At 44.1% G+C, this 17,780-nt stretch overlaps 1 protein-coding gene across 1 annotated transcript in view; it reads right to left on the bottom strand.

Annotated features, from left to right (window-relative positions):
* Positions 1-1,031: 1,031 nt before the first annotated feature.
* Positions 1,032-17,780, bottom strand: part of LOC119954536 (glycoprotein-N-acetylgalactosamine 3-beta-galactosyltransferase 1-like) — a 73,897-nt gene continuing 57,148 nt past the window's right edge. The window contains exon 4 of the mRNA XM_038779848.1: positions 1,032-1,282. Within this exon, the coding sequence (XP_038635776.1) occupies positions 1,262-1,282 (21 nt within the window). The 3' untranslated portion in view covers positions 1,032-1,261. The remainder of the gene's footprint in view (positions 1,283-17,780) is intronic.

Raw genomic sequence — 17,780 nt, 5'->3', positions numbered from 1 at the left:
CAAAGTCATTCAACATTTATTTTTGGTCTGGTGAGGTATTGGAGACTGATGACGCGGTGTTGACCTCAAAGAAAGCTTCCCTCAAGGATTTAGTGACATCTCTGGCATGGGTTTTCCATTTCCATTTAACCAAGGCCCAAATCAAGGGGATGGTTTGGCATTGAGCAGCATTGATATCAGCCACCAGGTAAAGAGACACTTATGTTGAAGTATTCACACATACAAAACTAAAAAATTCAAAGCACTTATTTATCCTTCATTTCTAATTTAAATTTCCAGATAGCCAAATAAAGGATAAAGATTGGATTAAGATACAAGCTCAAATAAAGATAAAGAATAAATGTTTTTCCGAAGGGAGCTTCTTAGCATTATGGAGAAAACTGACCTTTTATGAATATAAAGTTAGCCCCTCAGGGCCAGTGAGGGTGTTTGGCAGTATTATGAAGATAGTACACCATTACAAATCACATTCAACGAAGTGTAACTCTTTTACGGATTTTTACAGTGAGACGGGCAGCCTAATAGAGAAGGTTCTCATCAATTGAATTGATTTCCCATTGATTGCAGTTCAATGGGTCCTCAACAGAGAATCCTGTGGAGAAGCAGACTGCAGCCTCTGGATTTCCACATTATTCTGTACTTGCGAAGTTGCTATTTGTGTCAGAGGAGTAATGACGGTGAATGCTGGCAGTTTTGGATCATTACCACTGCAAAATCTGCACCAATATGTGACTACACCGTGCTATTTTCTGTGAGGAGTGTCATAGGGGATCAATGGGTGTTTGTACAAGTTACAAAGCAACAACGTGCGTTTTATTTTGCAAAAATGCCATATCCTCAGGACATCCTAAAGTCTTTCGCAACCAATTAATTACTTTTAAACTGGAGTCAGTGCGTAAGCAAAAAAAATCCTTTGGAGCTAAAACAACTTTTAAAAAAATAAGGTAAAGACCAGTTCGTTGGAAGGTGTTCAATAAAGTACGGATCGAGCAGAAAGTGTCCGGAGGGTAATCTGGGAATGGAAGACACCACATTACTATCATGCAGCAGAGCACCTGGGAAGGATGAAGTATACAAACGAAGAGGAATGTTAGGTATATACTTTGGAACTGTCCTTGACTAACGCCTTTTTGGAAAGCAGTAATACATACCGTTTTACAGCTCACAGGGTAAACACAGGCATGGGTTGAAAGATGTGTATCCAGGGCTACTCGTTGGGCTTGCAAGCTTGTAGAATGATGCTCTCATTGCTAGAGTTGCATTAAAGTACAACGGGGATTCTCTGCAAAATAAAATGTTGTTCAAAATATCAATTTAGAATAATTGGCTTAGAGGACGGAGATGCTCAATCACATTTAAGGCAAGATGAAGAAAAATGAGCCAAATAAAGACAACTGCCTACTTATCTGGATAGATCACTATCAAAAGAAGAAAAGGAAGGAGTATCCTAGAGGGAAGAAACAGTAAAACGTAGAAAAAGGACTGGTACTGGCCTGAACTAGTCCTGTGTACCTGGAAGGTGAAATAGAACTCCAGTTCATGCCAATGCCAGTCATTCCCCAAGGTTTGCTCATTTTTCTTCCTGAGTTAGTTTTGCGATAGACTTCAGGGGGAGGCCTTTCTGATTAAAACCAAGCAATGTTTTTGTTTCTGTTTCGCCTTTTCCTTCTTTTTGCAAGTAGAGCAATGAAGGATTGGTGCTCTTGTAATTAATATTCAAAGGGGTTGGTTTCCACAGGGGTTGGTTTCTTGTTACCAAGTGTTAGGAAATGTTTGTAGCACAGAATCAGGCCTTTAAGCCTGGCTAACAGGACTACACTGGCTGGTGTTCCTCCAATGCCCCCTCTTTCTCTTTTCCATCTCTTCCCATTAAAATATCATTTGATTCCTTTCTTCCTTGTGTTTTACCCAGCATTCCCTTCAATCCTATTTGCTTTAGCCACTCCATGTAGTGGTAAGTTCCATTTTCTATCCATTCTCTGGATAAAGCAATTTCTCCAAGAGTTTCCTATTAGATTTTTTCGTGACTATCTTATGATTTATGGTTCTTTGTTCTGGTCCTATTCATGCCTTCAAGTGGACAAACTATCTCTATGTCTACCCTATCAGACACCTTCATATCTCAAAGACCTCTCTCAGGTCTGTCCTCAGTCTTCTCATTTCTAGAAAGAAGAGCTACACCCTGTTTATTTTTCTCAATAGGTATAACCTCTAATATTCTCGGAAATCTCTTTTTGCACCTTCTCCAGTGCCTCCATGCTCTTCTCACAAAATGGAGACCAGAATTGTTCACAGTACTCCAAGTGTGGTCTAATCGAGATTCAGTACAACTTTAACATAACTTGCCTGCTTTTCCATTCTCTCACACCAGAAATGTACCCCAGAACTTTGTCTACTTTTTTGTGGCCTTATTAATCCTAGCACAATGGTTAGCATTGTTGCTTCACAGCGCCAGGGACCCAGGTTCGATTCCTGGCTTGGGCCACTGTCTGTATGGAGTCTGCATGTTCTTCCTGTGTCTGCGTGGGTTTCCTCCCACAAGTCCTGAAAGATGTGCTTGTTAGGTGAATTGGACATTCTGAATTCTCCCTCTGTGTACCCGAACAGGCGCCAGAATGTGGCGATTAGGGGCTTCACTAACTTCATTGCAGTGTTAATGTAAGCCTACTTGTGACAATAATAAAGATTCTGATCCACATTGTTAACTTTAGGGGCATGTACAGTTGTACCTTCTGAGCCCCTCCTCTGTATTAATGACACCCTCAATTCTGCATGAACCCCAAACTTAGAACTTGTATATCCAATTCCTGGTCCAAATCATTTACGCAAATGGTAAACAGTGGTCCCCGCACCAATATTTGGAGAGCATTTCCCTCCATTTGCCAATCTGAGTATCTGCCTTTAACTCCTACTCACAGTCTAGGGTTTGTAGCCAGTTTGCTATCTATTCTGCTACTTGTCCCCTGAGTCGACATACACTTGTCTTAATAATAATCACTTATTGTCACAAGTAGGCTTCAATGAAGTTACTGTGAAAAGCTCCTAGTCACCACATTCTGGCGCCTGTTTGGGGAGGCCGGTATGGGAATTCAACCCGCGCTGCTGGCCTTGTTCTGCATTACAAGTCAGCTGTATAGCCCACTGTGCAAAACCAGCCCCTCTAAATCCTGAGTGATGAGTTTGTGGTATATTACCAATAGTATTTTTGGGGAAACTCAATAGTATTTAACAATTCTATTGCTTCTTCAGAGAAGTAAATACGGTTGGTCAAGCTTCGCCTTGTGTTTTGAATGTCATGCTGACTTTCCTTTGTTATATTTTCAGTTTCTAGCTGTTTTTTCATTACATCTCTGAATAAAGATGCCACTATCTTTCTTAGCACCAACAATAAGCTAATTGGTTTAGTGTTTCCTGCACTTAGATCTATCTTCCTTTTTACAGGTGGGAATTATATTAGCTGTCCATCAGTCCACTGGCATTATTCCCTTTCCTAAGGAATTTTCAGACATATTTAATGGAGGCTCTTTTCCTTAATTTATTTTAATATACATCGATGCAATACAGCTTGGTCAAGGGTTTTATTTTTTGTAAACCAAATAAACTAAACTAACCAAACTGAGTGATTAATCAAAAAGAACAGTCCCTTAAAGGGACACCAGATCAAACAAAAAGCAAATCACAAAGGAAACATAAAACATTAAACCAAATGTGATTATTGTGTTTGCTAAAACAGCCCATTGGGCACAGAAGAGCTCGATAGTCCCGGCAGACACTGTGTGCTCCCTCTCACAATAGCGGAGTAGGCAGTCAGGCTGGATGACCCCTTCGATCATCTGCCGCTTGGACCTGCTGATGGCGAGTCTGGGTAGGCCCAGGAGCAGGGTCACGTGGAAGTCCTACTCCTTCCTTGCCCCCTCCGCACTGGGTGAGCCGGGGGTTTCATCCTAAGTGTAATTTATCAATTATCTTCCCCTTTCCATATTAAATGATTTTAGATCTACTGGATCACATTCTTCTAATGTCATGCCACTGTGTTGGTTTCTTGCTAAATATTGAGGCAAAGTAATTTTTAAAATATTTCTGCCATTTCATCATATTTACCTGATTTATTTCACATATATTCCTGCATGGTTCGATAGCAATCCTACTTTATCTCTTGTTATTTACATGTCTGCTTTTTTCTATATATTTCTTGATAAATGAATCCTATCATTTGTTTTTCTTCTCTGACCTTTTCATATTCCCTTTTATCATCTTCCCCTTTGTTTTTCATGCTGGATGCCTTTTACTCGAGTTTATTTTTTCTTTTTATTCACCCATGGTATCAGTTGTACTTTTCAGCGGGATATATTTCTCTTGGACTCTATTGATTAAGTCTTTAAATGTTTCCAAGTTCACCAAATGTTTTTCTCATTCACTTTATCTCGTTCTGTTTTCATCTCTTTATTCTGTTGTTAAAAAAAACATTTTTGGTCTTTGTCTAACTTGGGCTTCCTCATCTTAAATCTTATTCTGCTGTTACCAAATGATCGCTCACCAATGTATTCCAATTTTACAAAATGGCATTTGGACGTTTGGTTCAAAATATTCAATCTAAATCCTGAAGTTTAGAAGCACCTTTTTCTATACAGTGTTAAAAATAGAGCTTCAGATCTCTTCAAGAGTGGGTTCTGCAGTCTTGGTATTGAGTCACAGAATGTTTACTGACCAAATTCTTATGGCATAACTTTGACTTTGTGATTTAACACTGCGCATGTGGGTGGGTTTTAAAAGAGTAAGATCCTTTCCTATGTGTAGGGCAAGTAGGATGTCAGGGCACATGCTCTGCTCTGCTCCCAATGAGAGAAGTAGGGGAAAGAGGAGAAAAATAACCCAATAACTTCAGAAGCAGTGGCTGTGGGGCTGTCAAGCTTCCAAGTCATGATTCCGAGATTACATAGAATTATTACAGTGAGTGAGCAGCAAAGCTGTAATTTAGTCCAGGGATCCTGATGATGCTATGTGGCTGCCTAGTAATTTAGCATGTAGATGGGCCATTCAGGCTGGGAGGACCCCATGTTCAAAACCTGGGTTTGTATTAAATGAGCAGATCTCAAGCAATCTAACCAGATGGGCACTGTACTTCACTATACAGAGAGGAAAACCAGTCAAATTCCTACTCCTGAAGCGGGAAGTGTACAAAATTGGATGATGAAAATTGGCAACGAACAACAAAAAAATTGCTAAAAACCATAATGACAAACTCATTGCTTCCTGGATGATGAGTCTTTTGCTTAAATAATGGCCTGTACAGACTCTCAGTAGATATGTCTACATATTTTTATTACATATCATAGCCTGAATGAAACAAAAGAGTAAAAACAGATAAATGTGGAGCTGGAATTATACTAATGATTGAGAGAACCCACTGTGGTTACATCACTGCAGATTACTGCCACATGATTATCAGCACAGTCTCAATGTGTTATTCCACTGTAAAGCTCAACGCTTAAGTGAATTAAGTGACTCCTACAATTTTAAATACGTAAAAGCTGTTTTATCTCTCTTGGGTCCACCTTTTCTGTCATTGATATCAGAGATTTGGTGTGAGGAAAGGAGCTAAGGCATTAAATGGAAAGATAAATGCGTTTATTTGAATAAAACCAACCTCCTCGAAAAGTTAAGAAACGGGCCATTGGAATAAAATGCTTTCTGGTTGTCAGAGCCCATTCAAGTCACATCTCTTCTCACAGTCAGAGAATAAAAGAAGAGGTGTATTAATGAGTCTCCAAATTGTTTTTTCAGTGCACAGCAAGGACTTTTGCCCCAACATGGGGGGGGGGGGGCGAGAATGGATGCAGGCATGTGATTCTGTCCAGCTGGCTGACATGTTGGCTTACCAGCACCATCTGGTCCCCAAACTATTTTGTTGGAGGTCAGTTAGGGGGCGGAACTCGACCCGCCACAAGTTAAATCTGTTTTTAGCTCATAGTTTTGTCATTACAAGTGGAAAAGCTGACAATTTTGCCACATATCACCTTTCATTGAACAGGAACTGGGTGGGGGAACTTTGTAGCAGCCATATTCACTCACTCAGTATCTTATTTGTACCCTTTGGTTTCTTTGCTTTCCTTATCCTTTTTTCAGCAGCTATCAGCAGATTTGAACATTTGTGTGTGCCTGAGTGAAAAACGGCGACCGGCGATTCTTCCGTGTGGGGGTGGGAGAATCGCGGGGGGCGTCAGGGGGGCGTGAAATTAGTCGCCCGGCCCTCCCGCGATTCTCCCACCCGGCGTGGGGAGCGGAGAATCACGCCTCTCGTGATTCAGAGGTTAGAGTGCTGAGCCACAGCTGCAATCCTTGGGTGACTGCAGACATGACTAGCAAAGATGGGACAAAGTGGAGGCAGGCATTGCACAAAGGCCTGGGAATCAGAGGAATGGGGAAGTCTGGTGGCCGAAAATAAGGTTGGATTTAAACACAAGAATGAGAAATTTAAATCTGAAACATGGAGGGACTGGGAGCAGATTTAGGTAAGAGAGGGTGATGGGTTGACAGGACTTGGCAAGATGTGGACAGCCAAGCTTTTGGATGAGTTGAAGTTTTGAAAAAATATTTTTCTGGCAGTAAATGCCTTCACTTGCTGTCAAGGCAGGGATGCTGCTGTTTGTGAAAGGCACCATCCTAATCTGTCACTGATAATTAGTTAACACACTAAATTGCCACAATAGTTGCATTTTAGCAGACAAACAGTTTGTATGTGAATCCCATTAAAATCATCAGGTCGTAAATGCGCCAGCAATGCTGATTGCAAAATTGCTGATGCACACGGCTGGCAGGTACAATTCACAAAGGGAGGAGGAGCTAATAGCCCTTGGTGGCAGAGAGAGAGGAAGGGTGCAGTGCTTGTCACTCCACCCATCAAATCCGCATGCCACACGAGAGGCTTGAAAAAGGAAATTTGGTGGTTGAACACGGTCTCATTGTGAGGCGGTATCTCTGACCTGTATTTCCAGCACTTTTGTGGAAATGGACAAACTTCCTCAAAAGTTGGGGCAGGGCTTCAGTCATCTCTTGCGTTCCACAGCACATCTAGAGACGCTCCTGGTTGGAATGTGTGCTCAAAGGGAGTGGGGAACAAGGGAACAGCTAGTTTAGTAGCCCAGGATCTCTGAGCCATGCTCCGTTCAAACATGTTTCCCAATGAAAACATGGGGTAGGTGGAGTTTACCCTTCCATGGTGCTTTGTCTCTCGTACAGACTGTTTTGAACAACCTAGTAGCTAGAAAGTTAACAGCTGCTGTCATTTTCACAGCCACAGAGGGAGCAGTTGGAGTTACTAATGACCCCTTGAGATAATCTTACATTATCACACATACATCTGTTAAAGCCTCTCCAGAGAGCACGAACTCCCATACATAATGCTTTGTTAACAGATCTTGCATTTCTAGTGTTTGTATCCTGCCCCTTCAGTAAGGCTTCTTTGTCATTAGTTATGTGTTTGCAGTTCCTTTTCATCCCTTTTTAAGATGCATCCTTTCATAGGTGCATCATCCAGGTTGACAGCTCAAAACAGGACTGAGGAGGTGGCGCTTATTCAGAGGTGGCATCTTAAGGTTGAGATGGGCGACACGGTGGCACAGTGGTTAGCACTGTTGCCTCACAGCGCCACGGACCCGGGTTCAATTCGGACCTTGGGTGACTGCATGGAATTTGCACATTCTCCCTGTGTCTGCGTGGGCTTCCTCCGGGTGTTCCGGTTTCCTCCCACATTCCAAAGATGCACTGGTAAGGTGGATTGGCCATGCTAAATTGCCCCTAAATGTCCAACGGTTGGGTGGAGTTATGGGGATAGGACAGGGGTATGGGCCGAGGTAGGGCTGCCCCTTGGTGTCCAAAGATATGCAGATTAGGCAGGGTTATGGGGATAGGGTGGAGGAGTGGGCCTTGATAAGATGCTCTTTCAGAGGGTCGGTGCATACTCGATGGGCTGAATGGCCTCCTTCTGCACTGTACGGATTCTGTGATTCTTTCTTTTCCTCCTCTGCATGTGAACAGCACAGTTTTGCCATACTTGTTGTCATTCTGGGACCATTGCTGTTTGGACTCCACCTGAATCTTCCTTCCCTGGTGGCCCAATAGGATTTTCAGTGAGTTCTTGAGTCACACAGCACAGAATGATCCCAGATTTGACCAGCAGTCTATGTTGAGTTAGCTACGGTCAATTTTGGTGCCAGTAAAGGGGGGGGGGGGGGGGGGGGGGGGCGACAGAATTAGTGTCACCTCCAGGGATTGGGAAAGGTAAAATGGTCAGGGTTACTTGTTCTACCCACCCTCGCTGAAATTGTGACATTCATGGTGTGGATTGAGAGAAGGGTCCAATTGTGAACTCTCATCTAGCTAAGCCATCCAGCCAACACTCAATATCTAACTATGATTTTTATCTTTCAAATATCAGTTGTAACCGATACTCTACATTTTATTGAGTCAAAAAGAATTTCATAGGATGCACGGATTGCTGAATGCCTTATTTAAACTATTTGAGGTTCTTGGAAGGCGATATGACCCATTTAATCTTTCCTGTCTTAAATAGGCTTGTGGGTCACTTATGGAGAATTATGAGAAGGACCTTTGATGTTTTTTTTTGTCCCCAGTCACATTGAAGTTGGTACTGCCTCTCAGAATGTCAACAGGTTTGCATCCCAGTTAATCCCCGCCAAGGTTTGTTCAATGCCAGCAAGTGGGAAGGCCCAAACTGTAGCATAAGGTAACGCAGATTGTAGCAAATCGATGTTTCCCAAGCACATCAGGGTGGATTTTCATGCCTCCATCCATGTCAGAACAGACAAAGGGGAATTTAAAGATCACAAGAGGAACCCCAATTCGTTTTTTAAAAATTTAGAGTACCCAATTCACTTTTTCCAATAAAGGGGCAATTTAGCGTGGCTAAACCTCCTACCCTGCACATCTTTGGGTTGTGGGGGCAAAACCAATGTGAACATGGGGCGGATGTGCAAACTCCACATGGACAGTGACCCAGAGCTGGGATCAATCCTGGGACCTCGGCGCCGTGAGGCAGCAATGCTAACCACTGTGCCACCGTGCTGCCCTTTGAAGAGGAACCCAATTCTAAGATCCCAACCCCCACCCCCCCCCCCTCATTTTCCTTGCATGTGGGATTTGTATGGCCCTGGGATAAGGATGCGGGTAGTGAGCCCTCATAAGCCTTTACCTACTCCATTGAAGGGATAAGCATTTTAGATCCCACGCTATTTTCATGGAGCAGAGCCAATTTTGTTATATGTGGTTTACTGCACCCTAGCGGATTCAGGACTCCTGGGTGAATCCTGTTGTGGAGTTGGCAACATTTTGTCAGGTAAATCTAAAAGATTTTGCCAAGTTCAAGGGGCATAATTAGATATTGATTGTTAGGTTAATTTTTTTCAACGTAGTGATTGATTGTAGGGGTCTGACCTTAAAAGTTAAGTGACCATTATATTGACCAGAGGTGTAATATTGTGCTGGAATGCACAATTGGTGCATTGAGACAGTGCTTTGGGCACCTGAATAGGTCTTATTGCCTTGTCTGACAAGAGCTTTAAGGATTGTTGATGTGCACTGTTAGTTGAACTGCAAAGAATAATGATGGAATCATAGAATCCCTATTGGGTGATATGACTGTAGATAATATTACATGTACTCAGCAGTGTGACCTCCCACCAGCAGGTGGCCATGTACTCAGCAGTGTGACCTCCCACCAGCAGGTGGCATTCAATATAAGTCAGGTGACTTCTGGCTACCACCGGAAGGTTGTAAGGCTTTCATGAGGACAGTCACACATAAAGGTAGTTCCAGGAGAGTCTAATGTAACTCTATGATAACTAGGTCTGTTCCTGATCGTTAACTTACCACGTGCACATTAATAAATCCTAGTTCTGGCTAAGTCACCAACAGTTCTGCAGATTCAATGCTAGACAAGAACATGGAACACAACACCCTACAGTTCAGAAGGAGGCCATTCGGCCCATCAAGACTGCAGTAGTCCTCTGAAAGAGCACCATACCTAAGCCCATGCCCCCACTCTATTCGCGTAACACCGCCTAAGCTTTGAACACGAAGGGGAAATTTAGTATGGCCAATCCACCTGCATATCTTCAGACTGTGGGAGGAAACCAGCGCACCCAGAGGAACACCACGGGGAGAACATCCAGGCTCCATGCAGACAGTCACTCGAGGTCAGTATCGAACCAGGGCCACTGGTGCTGTGAGGCAGCAGTGCTAACCATTGTGTCACCAAAGGTTCCTTGATACATTGGGCATATGACAAAGAGGAGTAGGAAACAGACATCATGACAACTATATGGGAAGTGAACACACGCTTGCATAGCTGATTGCAACAACAATTTAACATTGTGAAAGCAGAAGCATTTGCTAATCATTTTGATGGTGATCTTATATAATGGAAAAATTGGTAACCCTCGGAGCTTTGGATATCCTCCCACATTGTCAATTTGCACAGCCCCTCTCACGCAGCTGTCCGTTGCCTGAGGGGAAGAACGTGGCATTGCCTTCTTGACACATCCACGGCTATCTGATTGATTTACATCAGTGTTGTGGTGATAAGCACTGTAGATATGCATACTTGCAGTAGGGGGATGTATGGCTGTACCTGTAATACAGGTTCCTCCAGTAAGCCCCTGCCGGCTAGCTCCGCCCACAGGGAGCTTGTGTATAAATATGCATGTGAGTCACTCAGACCCTAGTCTTCAGTTGCAGCCGGAGGAATAGCATCACACAGCAATAAAGCCTCGATTGAACTTGTCTCTCGTCTTTGAGTGCAATTGTTAGCGCCACAAGTGTCACCAGTAAAACTCTAACATGGTTCCAAAGCAAAAATGAAGGGTAATTATTGGCCTGACAGCAAATGACAATCCTGTGATTTCAGACGAACTTGGCTGTAGATCTGAAGGAAACATTCATCACAGTGCTGTTCGCAAATCTTGGTCCTTCCAGGCACGTGCGTGGAGATACATACACTTCCCTATAGGTCCAGGAATGAAAGTCCTTGCAGGTAAATGCAGAGCATCACTGGTGATGTGTTGGGTAAGCTGGGTCGATGTGGACTGCGTTTGATGCAGTGTAGAGAGAGACAGGCTTCCAACACTTGAAGAGATGCAACACGATTTTATTGAACAACTAACTATAATACATGCTTAACTGTGGGTTGACACTATGCTGACGTGACTGGAGAGCTGAGGCGAGCCTGACCAGACTAACTGACTACCATATGGTGTTTGCACTGGCTGCTGCTCACGAGCTCTGTCTGTCTCAGAAGCTGGATCCCGAGATAGCGGGAAAACTGGTGCCCTCTGGCTTTATAGTGGTCGTGTCCTGTCTGGTGATTGACTGCTGTGTTCTGTGTGCTCACTGGTCATCCTGTGTGTCAATCACTGCCTGTCTGCACTCCACCATATACCTGGATGTATATTATGACAACTGGTGCAAGCCAACTGTCCGGCCTCCCCATGTTTATCTTCCTGTGATCATAAAATTCTCAATCTTGTATTCAAATCGTGGCTTGGCTCCTCCCTATCTCTGTGATCTTCTCCTGCCCCACATCCTTCTAAAAGGTCTGCACTGATCTAATCCTGACCTCCTGCACATCCCCTGATTTTGATCACTTCACAATTGCTGGCCGCACCTTCAGTTGCCCAGGCTCCAAGTTCTGGAATATTTTCCTTACATCTCTCTAGATTTCCTTTCTCCTTTACACTGTCGCTTTATGTGGCTTGGAATCTTACTTTGTTTTTATAATGTCCTGTGACGAGCCTTGTACCTTTTTCTTTTACATTAAAGGTGTTATATAAGTGTAAATCATTGTTCTTTTTCCAAAAATGTAGAGGGAAATTCCCAGAGGAGACACCATTTTGATCAACTTGCTCTCGTGGTAAGAAAATGGCGGAAGCTCTTGAATCTGCTCTTGAAAACCAAAATCAGAGTGGGTAATATTTTTAAAATACAATTCAAACCATTGAGAAATAGCCTAATGTTTGGCAATCTTCCTACTCTGCTCTTTGAACTAACATCAAGGTCCAGGTCGGAATGTGGACACACAGGAGTAGAGCAGCAGTTCGGAGATTGAAAACAGCATGAGACAAATAGTGACATCACAGCAAAGAAGCTTGGTTAAAGAGAAGAAAAGTGGTGGTGTTACTGGGTTACGGGGATGGGGTGGAGGTGTGGGCTTAAGTAGGGTGCTCTTTCCAAGGCCAGTGCAGACTCGATGGGCTGAGTGGCCTCCTTCTGCACTGTACATTCTATGATTCTGTGAAGAAGCTAGCAGTTTGTTGAGCATCTCCTAAGCGGCCAAGCTTTATTCTATTCCTAAGGTTTACAATAGAATCGGAACTGTACTTTTGCAAGGTGATAGTAGGCTGACGGGCCAGGAAGGGCTTATGCTGAGATTCTCTGTTGCGAGTCCTCCCCGCTGCCGCTGCTAGCGAACACGGGGAATTTGGCGCTCAGCCAAATCTTCCATTCACTCCAGTGGGACTGGAGAATCCCCGCTGTCATGAACGGATGGAAAATCCCGCCCTCACTGTTAGGGACACTGTGTTAATAGGCATCTTAGAACACAGAAATTAGGTAGATCTTTAAATAAAAAGAACTGCAGCTGAAAAATTTAAACAAGGTATTTAAAATAAACACCGAATATACATTCCTGCGTAGGCAAGAAACATATAACTTTTAGTTGTCAGTGGTACTAGCATTTAAGAAGCATAGTAAATTGTAGCATACGTAAGAAATACTCTAAGTTAATCAAGATACTGCTGTCTACGACGCTGAGAACCCGGGTTCGACCCTGGCTCTGGGGGCTGTTTAGCACACTAGGCTAACTCGCTGGCTTTGAAAGCAGACCAAGCAGGCCAGCAGCACGGTTCGATTCCCGTAACAGCCTCCCCGAACAGGCGCCGGAATGTGGCGACTAGGGGCTTTTCACAGTAACTTCATTTGAAGCCTACTCGTGACAATAAGCGATTTTCATTTCATTCATGTCCGTGTGGAGTTTGCACATTCTCCCCGTGTCTGCGTGGGTCTCATTCCCACAACCCAGGGTAGGCGCTAAATTGCTCCTTAATTGGAAAAAAAACAATTGGATACTCTAAATTTATTTTAAAAAAGTTAATCAAGAAAATAATTCAAATAAATTAGCGAAATAACATAAGTTACAATGGCAGGACAGGTGTTATGTTGCAGATGTGGAATATGGGAGCTTTTTGGATACCAAGACAATACAGGGCGAACATATCTGTGGAGAGTGTAGGTGTGACATTATACAAATGTATAGCATGTGAAGAGTTAATGATATGTTAAAACTAGCCACTAGAGGGAGCTAAGGGACAGTACTATAAATTGCACAGACTCTTAGATTTCTCAGAGAGTGAGCTGGAGAGAATCCAGGAGAGGGGAGTAAAAGAGGTAGAAGATGGTTAGGCATAGAAGACATCGGTTGTGTATTTGAGAGTTCTGTAGTTAGAGAGATAGCATAGTTTTGTGGTTAGAGAGATAGCATAGTTTAATATAGTAACCTCATACGTTAGGAATATGGACAAATCTTATTTAGTAGTGTTAATAAGTTAGTTTTGTTCATTAACTCAGCTTGTTATCCTTTGTTCAACACTACGCATTCAAGCCATCCAGGTAAAGTGAAGCAGAGAACAACACATGCCCCCAGGAGTGGAAATATTATGATACCGCGTTCACACATGGTACCAAGAGTGGTTCCTAAAGTAGAATAGTCAGGTTTAGGGAGAAAGAAAAAAATATACGTTCAAAGAAAGTAAAAAAAACTTGTGGTAAAAAAAAACGACACTCCAGCAGCAAAAATAAGCAATGTTGAAAAATAAATACCCAGTCAAAGCTTCATGGAGGGTCTGCAGACTCCAAAGTCTTTCAGGACAATGGGTAAAGTTGATGTGAACTGGCATCTAAGCCATTGAGGTAAAACAAAGCAGAGAATAACACAGTAGGCAGCTAGAGGAATTCCAGATCAGGATTAATGAACTGGAAGCTGAACTGCAGATGCTGCATAACATAAGGGAGGGGGAGAAAAACCTGAACACTTTGTTCCAGAAGACAGTCATGCCTATCAGGATAGGGTTGTCTGTTTAGGTCAACAGTGAGGGACTGGAGGATGTGACCAGGAGTGTGGCAGGAAAAGGGACGGAATAGGCAGTACTGGTGGACCCTCATACGTTGCATTTGTGAAACAGGTTTAAGGTGCTCACAACCTGTGTGGACGTAAGCAAGGTCTGCGAGGTGGCTGAGCAGGCCGGCCATGGCACCATGGTACAGGAAGCTGATCAACCAGGAGGTGGGAAGGGAGGGCGCAAACAGGAATACGTTTGTAGTAAGGGACAGTATAGTGAGGGAGATTAATATTGTCCTCCAAAGCAAAGAGCGAGAATTGAGGCAGCTGCGTTTCCTCTCCAATGCCAGGATTCAAGATATCTACTCAGGGTTGGAGTGGAACTGACAGTGGGAGGGGAAGGATCCAGTTGTCTGGTACATGTAGGTACCAATGCCAGATGGGCTGCACGGTAGCACAGTGAGTAGCACTGTTGCTTCACAGTGCCGGTGTCCCAGGTTCAATTCCCAGCTTGGGTCACTGTCCTGTGTGGAGTCTGCACATTCTTCCTGTGTCTGCATGGGTTTCCTCCTGGTGCTCCGGTTTACTCCCACAAACCCCGAAAGACGTGCTATTAGGTAATTTGGATATTCTGAATTCTTCCTCTGTGTACCCGAACAGGCGCAGGAATGTGCCAACTGGTGGCTTTTCACAGTAATTCATTGCAGTGTTACTTTAAGCCTACTTGTGGCAATGAAGATTATTATTGGACAGGACAAGGAAAATGTTTCTTCATCGTCAGTATGAAGAGCCAAGCGCCAAACTGAGAAGCAGAAATTTGGATTCTTACCTGAGCAGCATGCAAATTGGCATTGGGTAAATTAGATTAGGGAACTGAATGCATAGCTCAAAGGCTGGTGTGGGAGAATTGGGTTCCGGTTTGTGGGGCACTGCCATCTGGGGAAAGTGGAGGCCATACTTTTGGAGCGGTCTACACCTGTACCATACTGGGACTAGCTCTAGCGAGCTGTGGAGGAGTGGGGAGTGAGGGATCAGGCTGAGATAGAGTCAAGGCAGGAGAGCAAAATAGTAAAATAGACAATAAGGGTCAGTGAATGGCAGGAAAGGACAGAGAGAAACAATCTAAGAATACAGCAACAGTCAAGACTTACAAAGATAACAAAAAGACATGAGTAAAGGCTCTGTATCTGAATCTGGCATGGAAAATATGAGAAAATGTGAAGTAGTTCTCTTTGGCAGGATCAACAAAAAAGCAGAGCATTACATAAATGGAGAACAGCTTTTGGATTCCGAGGTGCAAAGGGATCTAGGTGTTTTTATACATGAGTCACAAAAAGATAGTCTGCAGGTACAGCCAGTGATTAAGAAGACCAATAGAATTATATTCTTTATTATGAGAGTAAAAGTAAGGATTTTATACTTGGATTGGATTGGATTTGTTTCTTGTCATGTGTACCAAGGTACATTGAAAAGTATTTTTCTGCGAATAGCTCAACAGATCATTAAGTAAATGGAAAGAAAAAGGAGTAAAAGAAAATACATAATAGGGCAACACAAGGTACACAATGTAACTACATAAGCACCGGCATCGGATGAAGCATACAGGGGTGTAGAGTTAATGAGGTCAGTCCATAAGAGGAGGGTCGTTTAGGAGTCTGGTGACAGTGGGGAAGAAGCTGTTTTTGAGTCTGTTCGTGCCTGTTCTCAGATATCTGTATCTCCTGCCCGATGGAAGAAGTTGGAAGAGTGAGTAAGCCGGGTGGGAGGGGTCTTTGGTTATGCTGCCCGCCTACCCCAGGCAGCGGGACGTGTGGGTGGAGTCAATGGATGGGAGACAGGTTTGTGTGATGGACTGGGCTGTGTTCACGACTCTCTGAAGTTTCTTGCGGACCTGGGCCGAGCAGTTGCCATACCAGGCTGTGATGCAGCCAGATAGGATGCTTTCTATGGTGCATCTGTAAAAGCTGGTAAGAGTTAATGTGGACATGCTGAATTTCCTTAGTTTCCGGAGGAAGTATAGGAGCTGTTGTGCTTTCTTGGTGGTAGCGTCGAAGTGGGTGGACCAGAACAGATCTTTGGAGATGTGTACCCCTAGGAATTTGAAACTGCTAACCATCTCCACCTAGGCCCCGTTGATGCTGACAGGGGTGTGTACAGTACTTTGATTTCTGAAGTTAATGACCAGTTCTTCAGTTTTGCTAGCATTGAGGGATAGATTGTTGTCGCTGCACCACTCCACTAGGTTCTCTATCTCCCTCCTGTATCCTGACTCGTCGTTATTCGAGATCTGGTCCACGATGGTCGTATCGTCAGCAAACTTGTAGGTGGAGTTGGAACCAAATTTTGCCACGCAGTCGTGTGTGTACAGGGAGTAGAGTAGGGGCGAAGTATGCAGCCTTGCAGGGCCCCGGTATTGAGGACTATTGTGGAGGAGGTGTTGTTGTTCATTCTTACTGATTGTGGTCTGTGGGTCAGAAAATCGAGGATCCAGTTGCAGAGTGGGAAGCCAAGACCTAGGTTTTGGAGCTTTGATATGAGCTTGACTGGGATTATGGTGTTGAAGGCGGAGCTGTAGTCAATGAATAGAAGTCTGATGTAGGAGTCCTTATTGTCGAGATGCTCTAGGGATGAGTGTAGGGCCAAGGAAATGGCATCTGCTGTGGACAGGTTGCGACATGCGAATTGCAATGGATCAAGGCGTTCTGGGAGTGTGGAGGTGATGCGCTTCATGACCAACCTCTCGAGGCACTTCATTACGGCTGAAGTCAGGGCCACCGGACGGTAGTCATTGAGGCATGGTGCCTGGTTCTTCTTTGGTACCGGTATGATGGTGGTCTTCTTGAACAGGTGGGGACCTCAGAGTGGAGTAGGGGCAGTTAAAGACGTCCACGAACACCTCTGACAGCTGGTCCGTGCAGGCTCTGATGTCACGACCAGGGATCCCATCTGGGCCTGTCGCCTTCTGAGGGTTCACTTTCAGGAAGGCCGATCTGACTTCGGAAGCTGTGGTGGTGGGTATGGGTGGGTTATGGGCTGCTGGGGCACTTGACAGCGGATTGTTGGTTTCCTGCTCAAACTGAGCATAGAATGCATTAAGTTCATCAGGGAGGGGTGCGCTGCTGCCGGAGATACTACTCGGCTTCGCTTTGTAGCCCGTTATGTTGTTTAGTCTTTGTCACAACCGCCGAGAGTCTGTATATGACTCTAGCTTGGTTTGATATTCTCTCTTGGCATCTCGGATGGCTTTGCGGAGGTCGTACCTGGATTTCTTCTATAGGTCAGGGTCGTCTGACGTGAACGCCTCAGACCTGTCCTTCAGTGGGGAGTCAATCTCGCGATTGAGCCATGGTTTCCGGTTGGGGAATGTACGTACCGCTTTCTTTGGCACACAGTCGCCCACTCACATTGAAGTGAACTCACGTGAAAGATAGTATGGGCGGCACTTCACGGTCAGGTATTCCAGGTCCGGGGATCAGTACATTGGTTATACAGGGCAGTGGTGAGACCACATCTCCAATTTTGTGTGCAGTCTTGGTCTCCTTATTTCAGGATGTTAACGTGTTGCGGAAGGTTCAAAGGAAGTTTACTAGATTGATCACTGAAATGAACGATTTATCTTATGAGTCTAGGTTGGGCAGATTGGACTTGTTTC

Source organism: Scyliorhinus canicula, chromosome 19, assembly GCF_902713615.1.
Source record: "Scyliorhinus canicula chromosome 19, sScyCan1.1, whole genome shotgun sequence".
Lineage (NCBI taxonomy): Eukaryota > Metazoa > Chordata > Chondrichthyes > Carcharhiniformes > Scyliorhinidae > Scyliorhinus > Scyliorhinus canicula.
The sequence above is the reverse complement of the archived record's forward strand: the minus strand, read 5'-3'. Positions and strand labels throughout refer to the sequence as shown.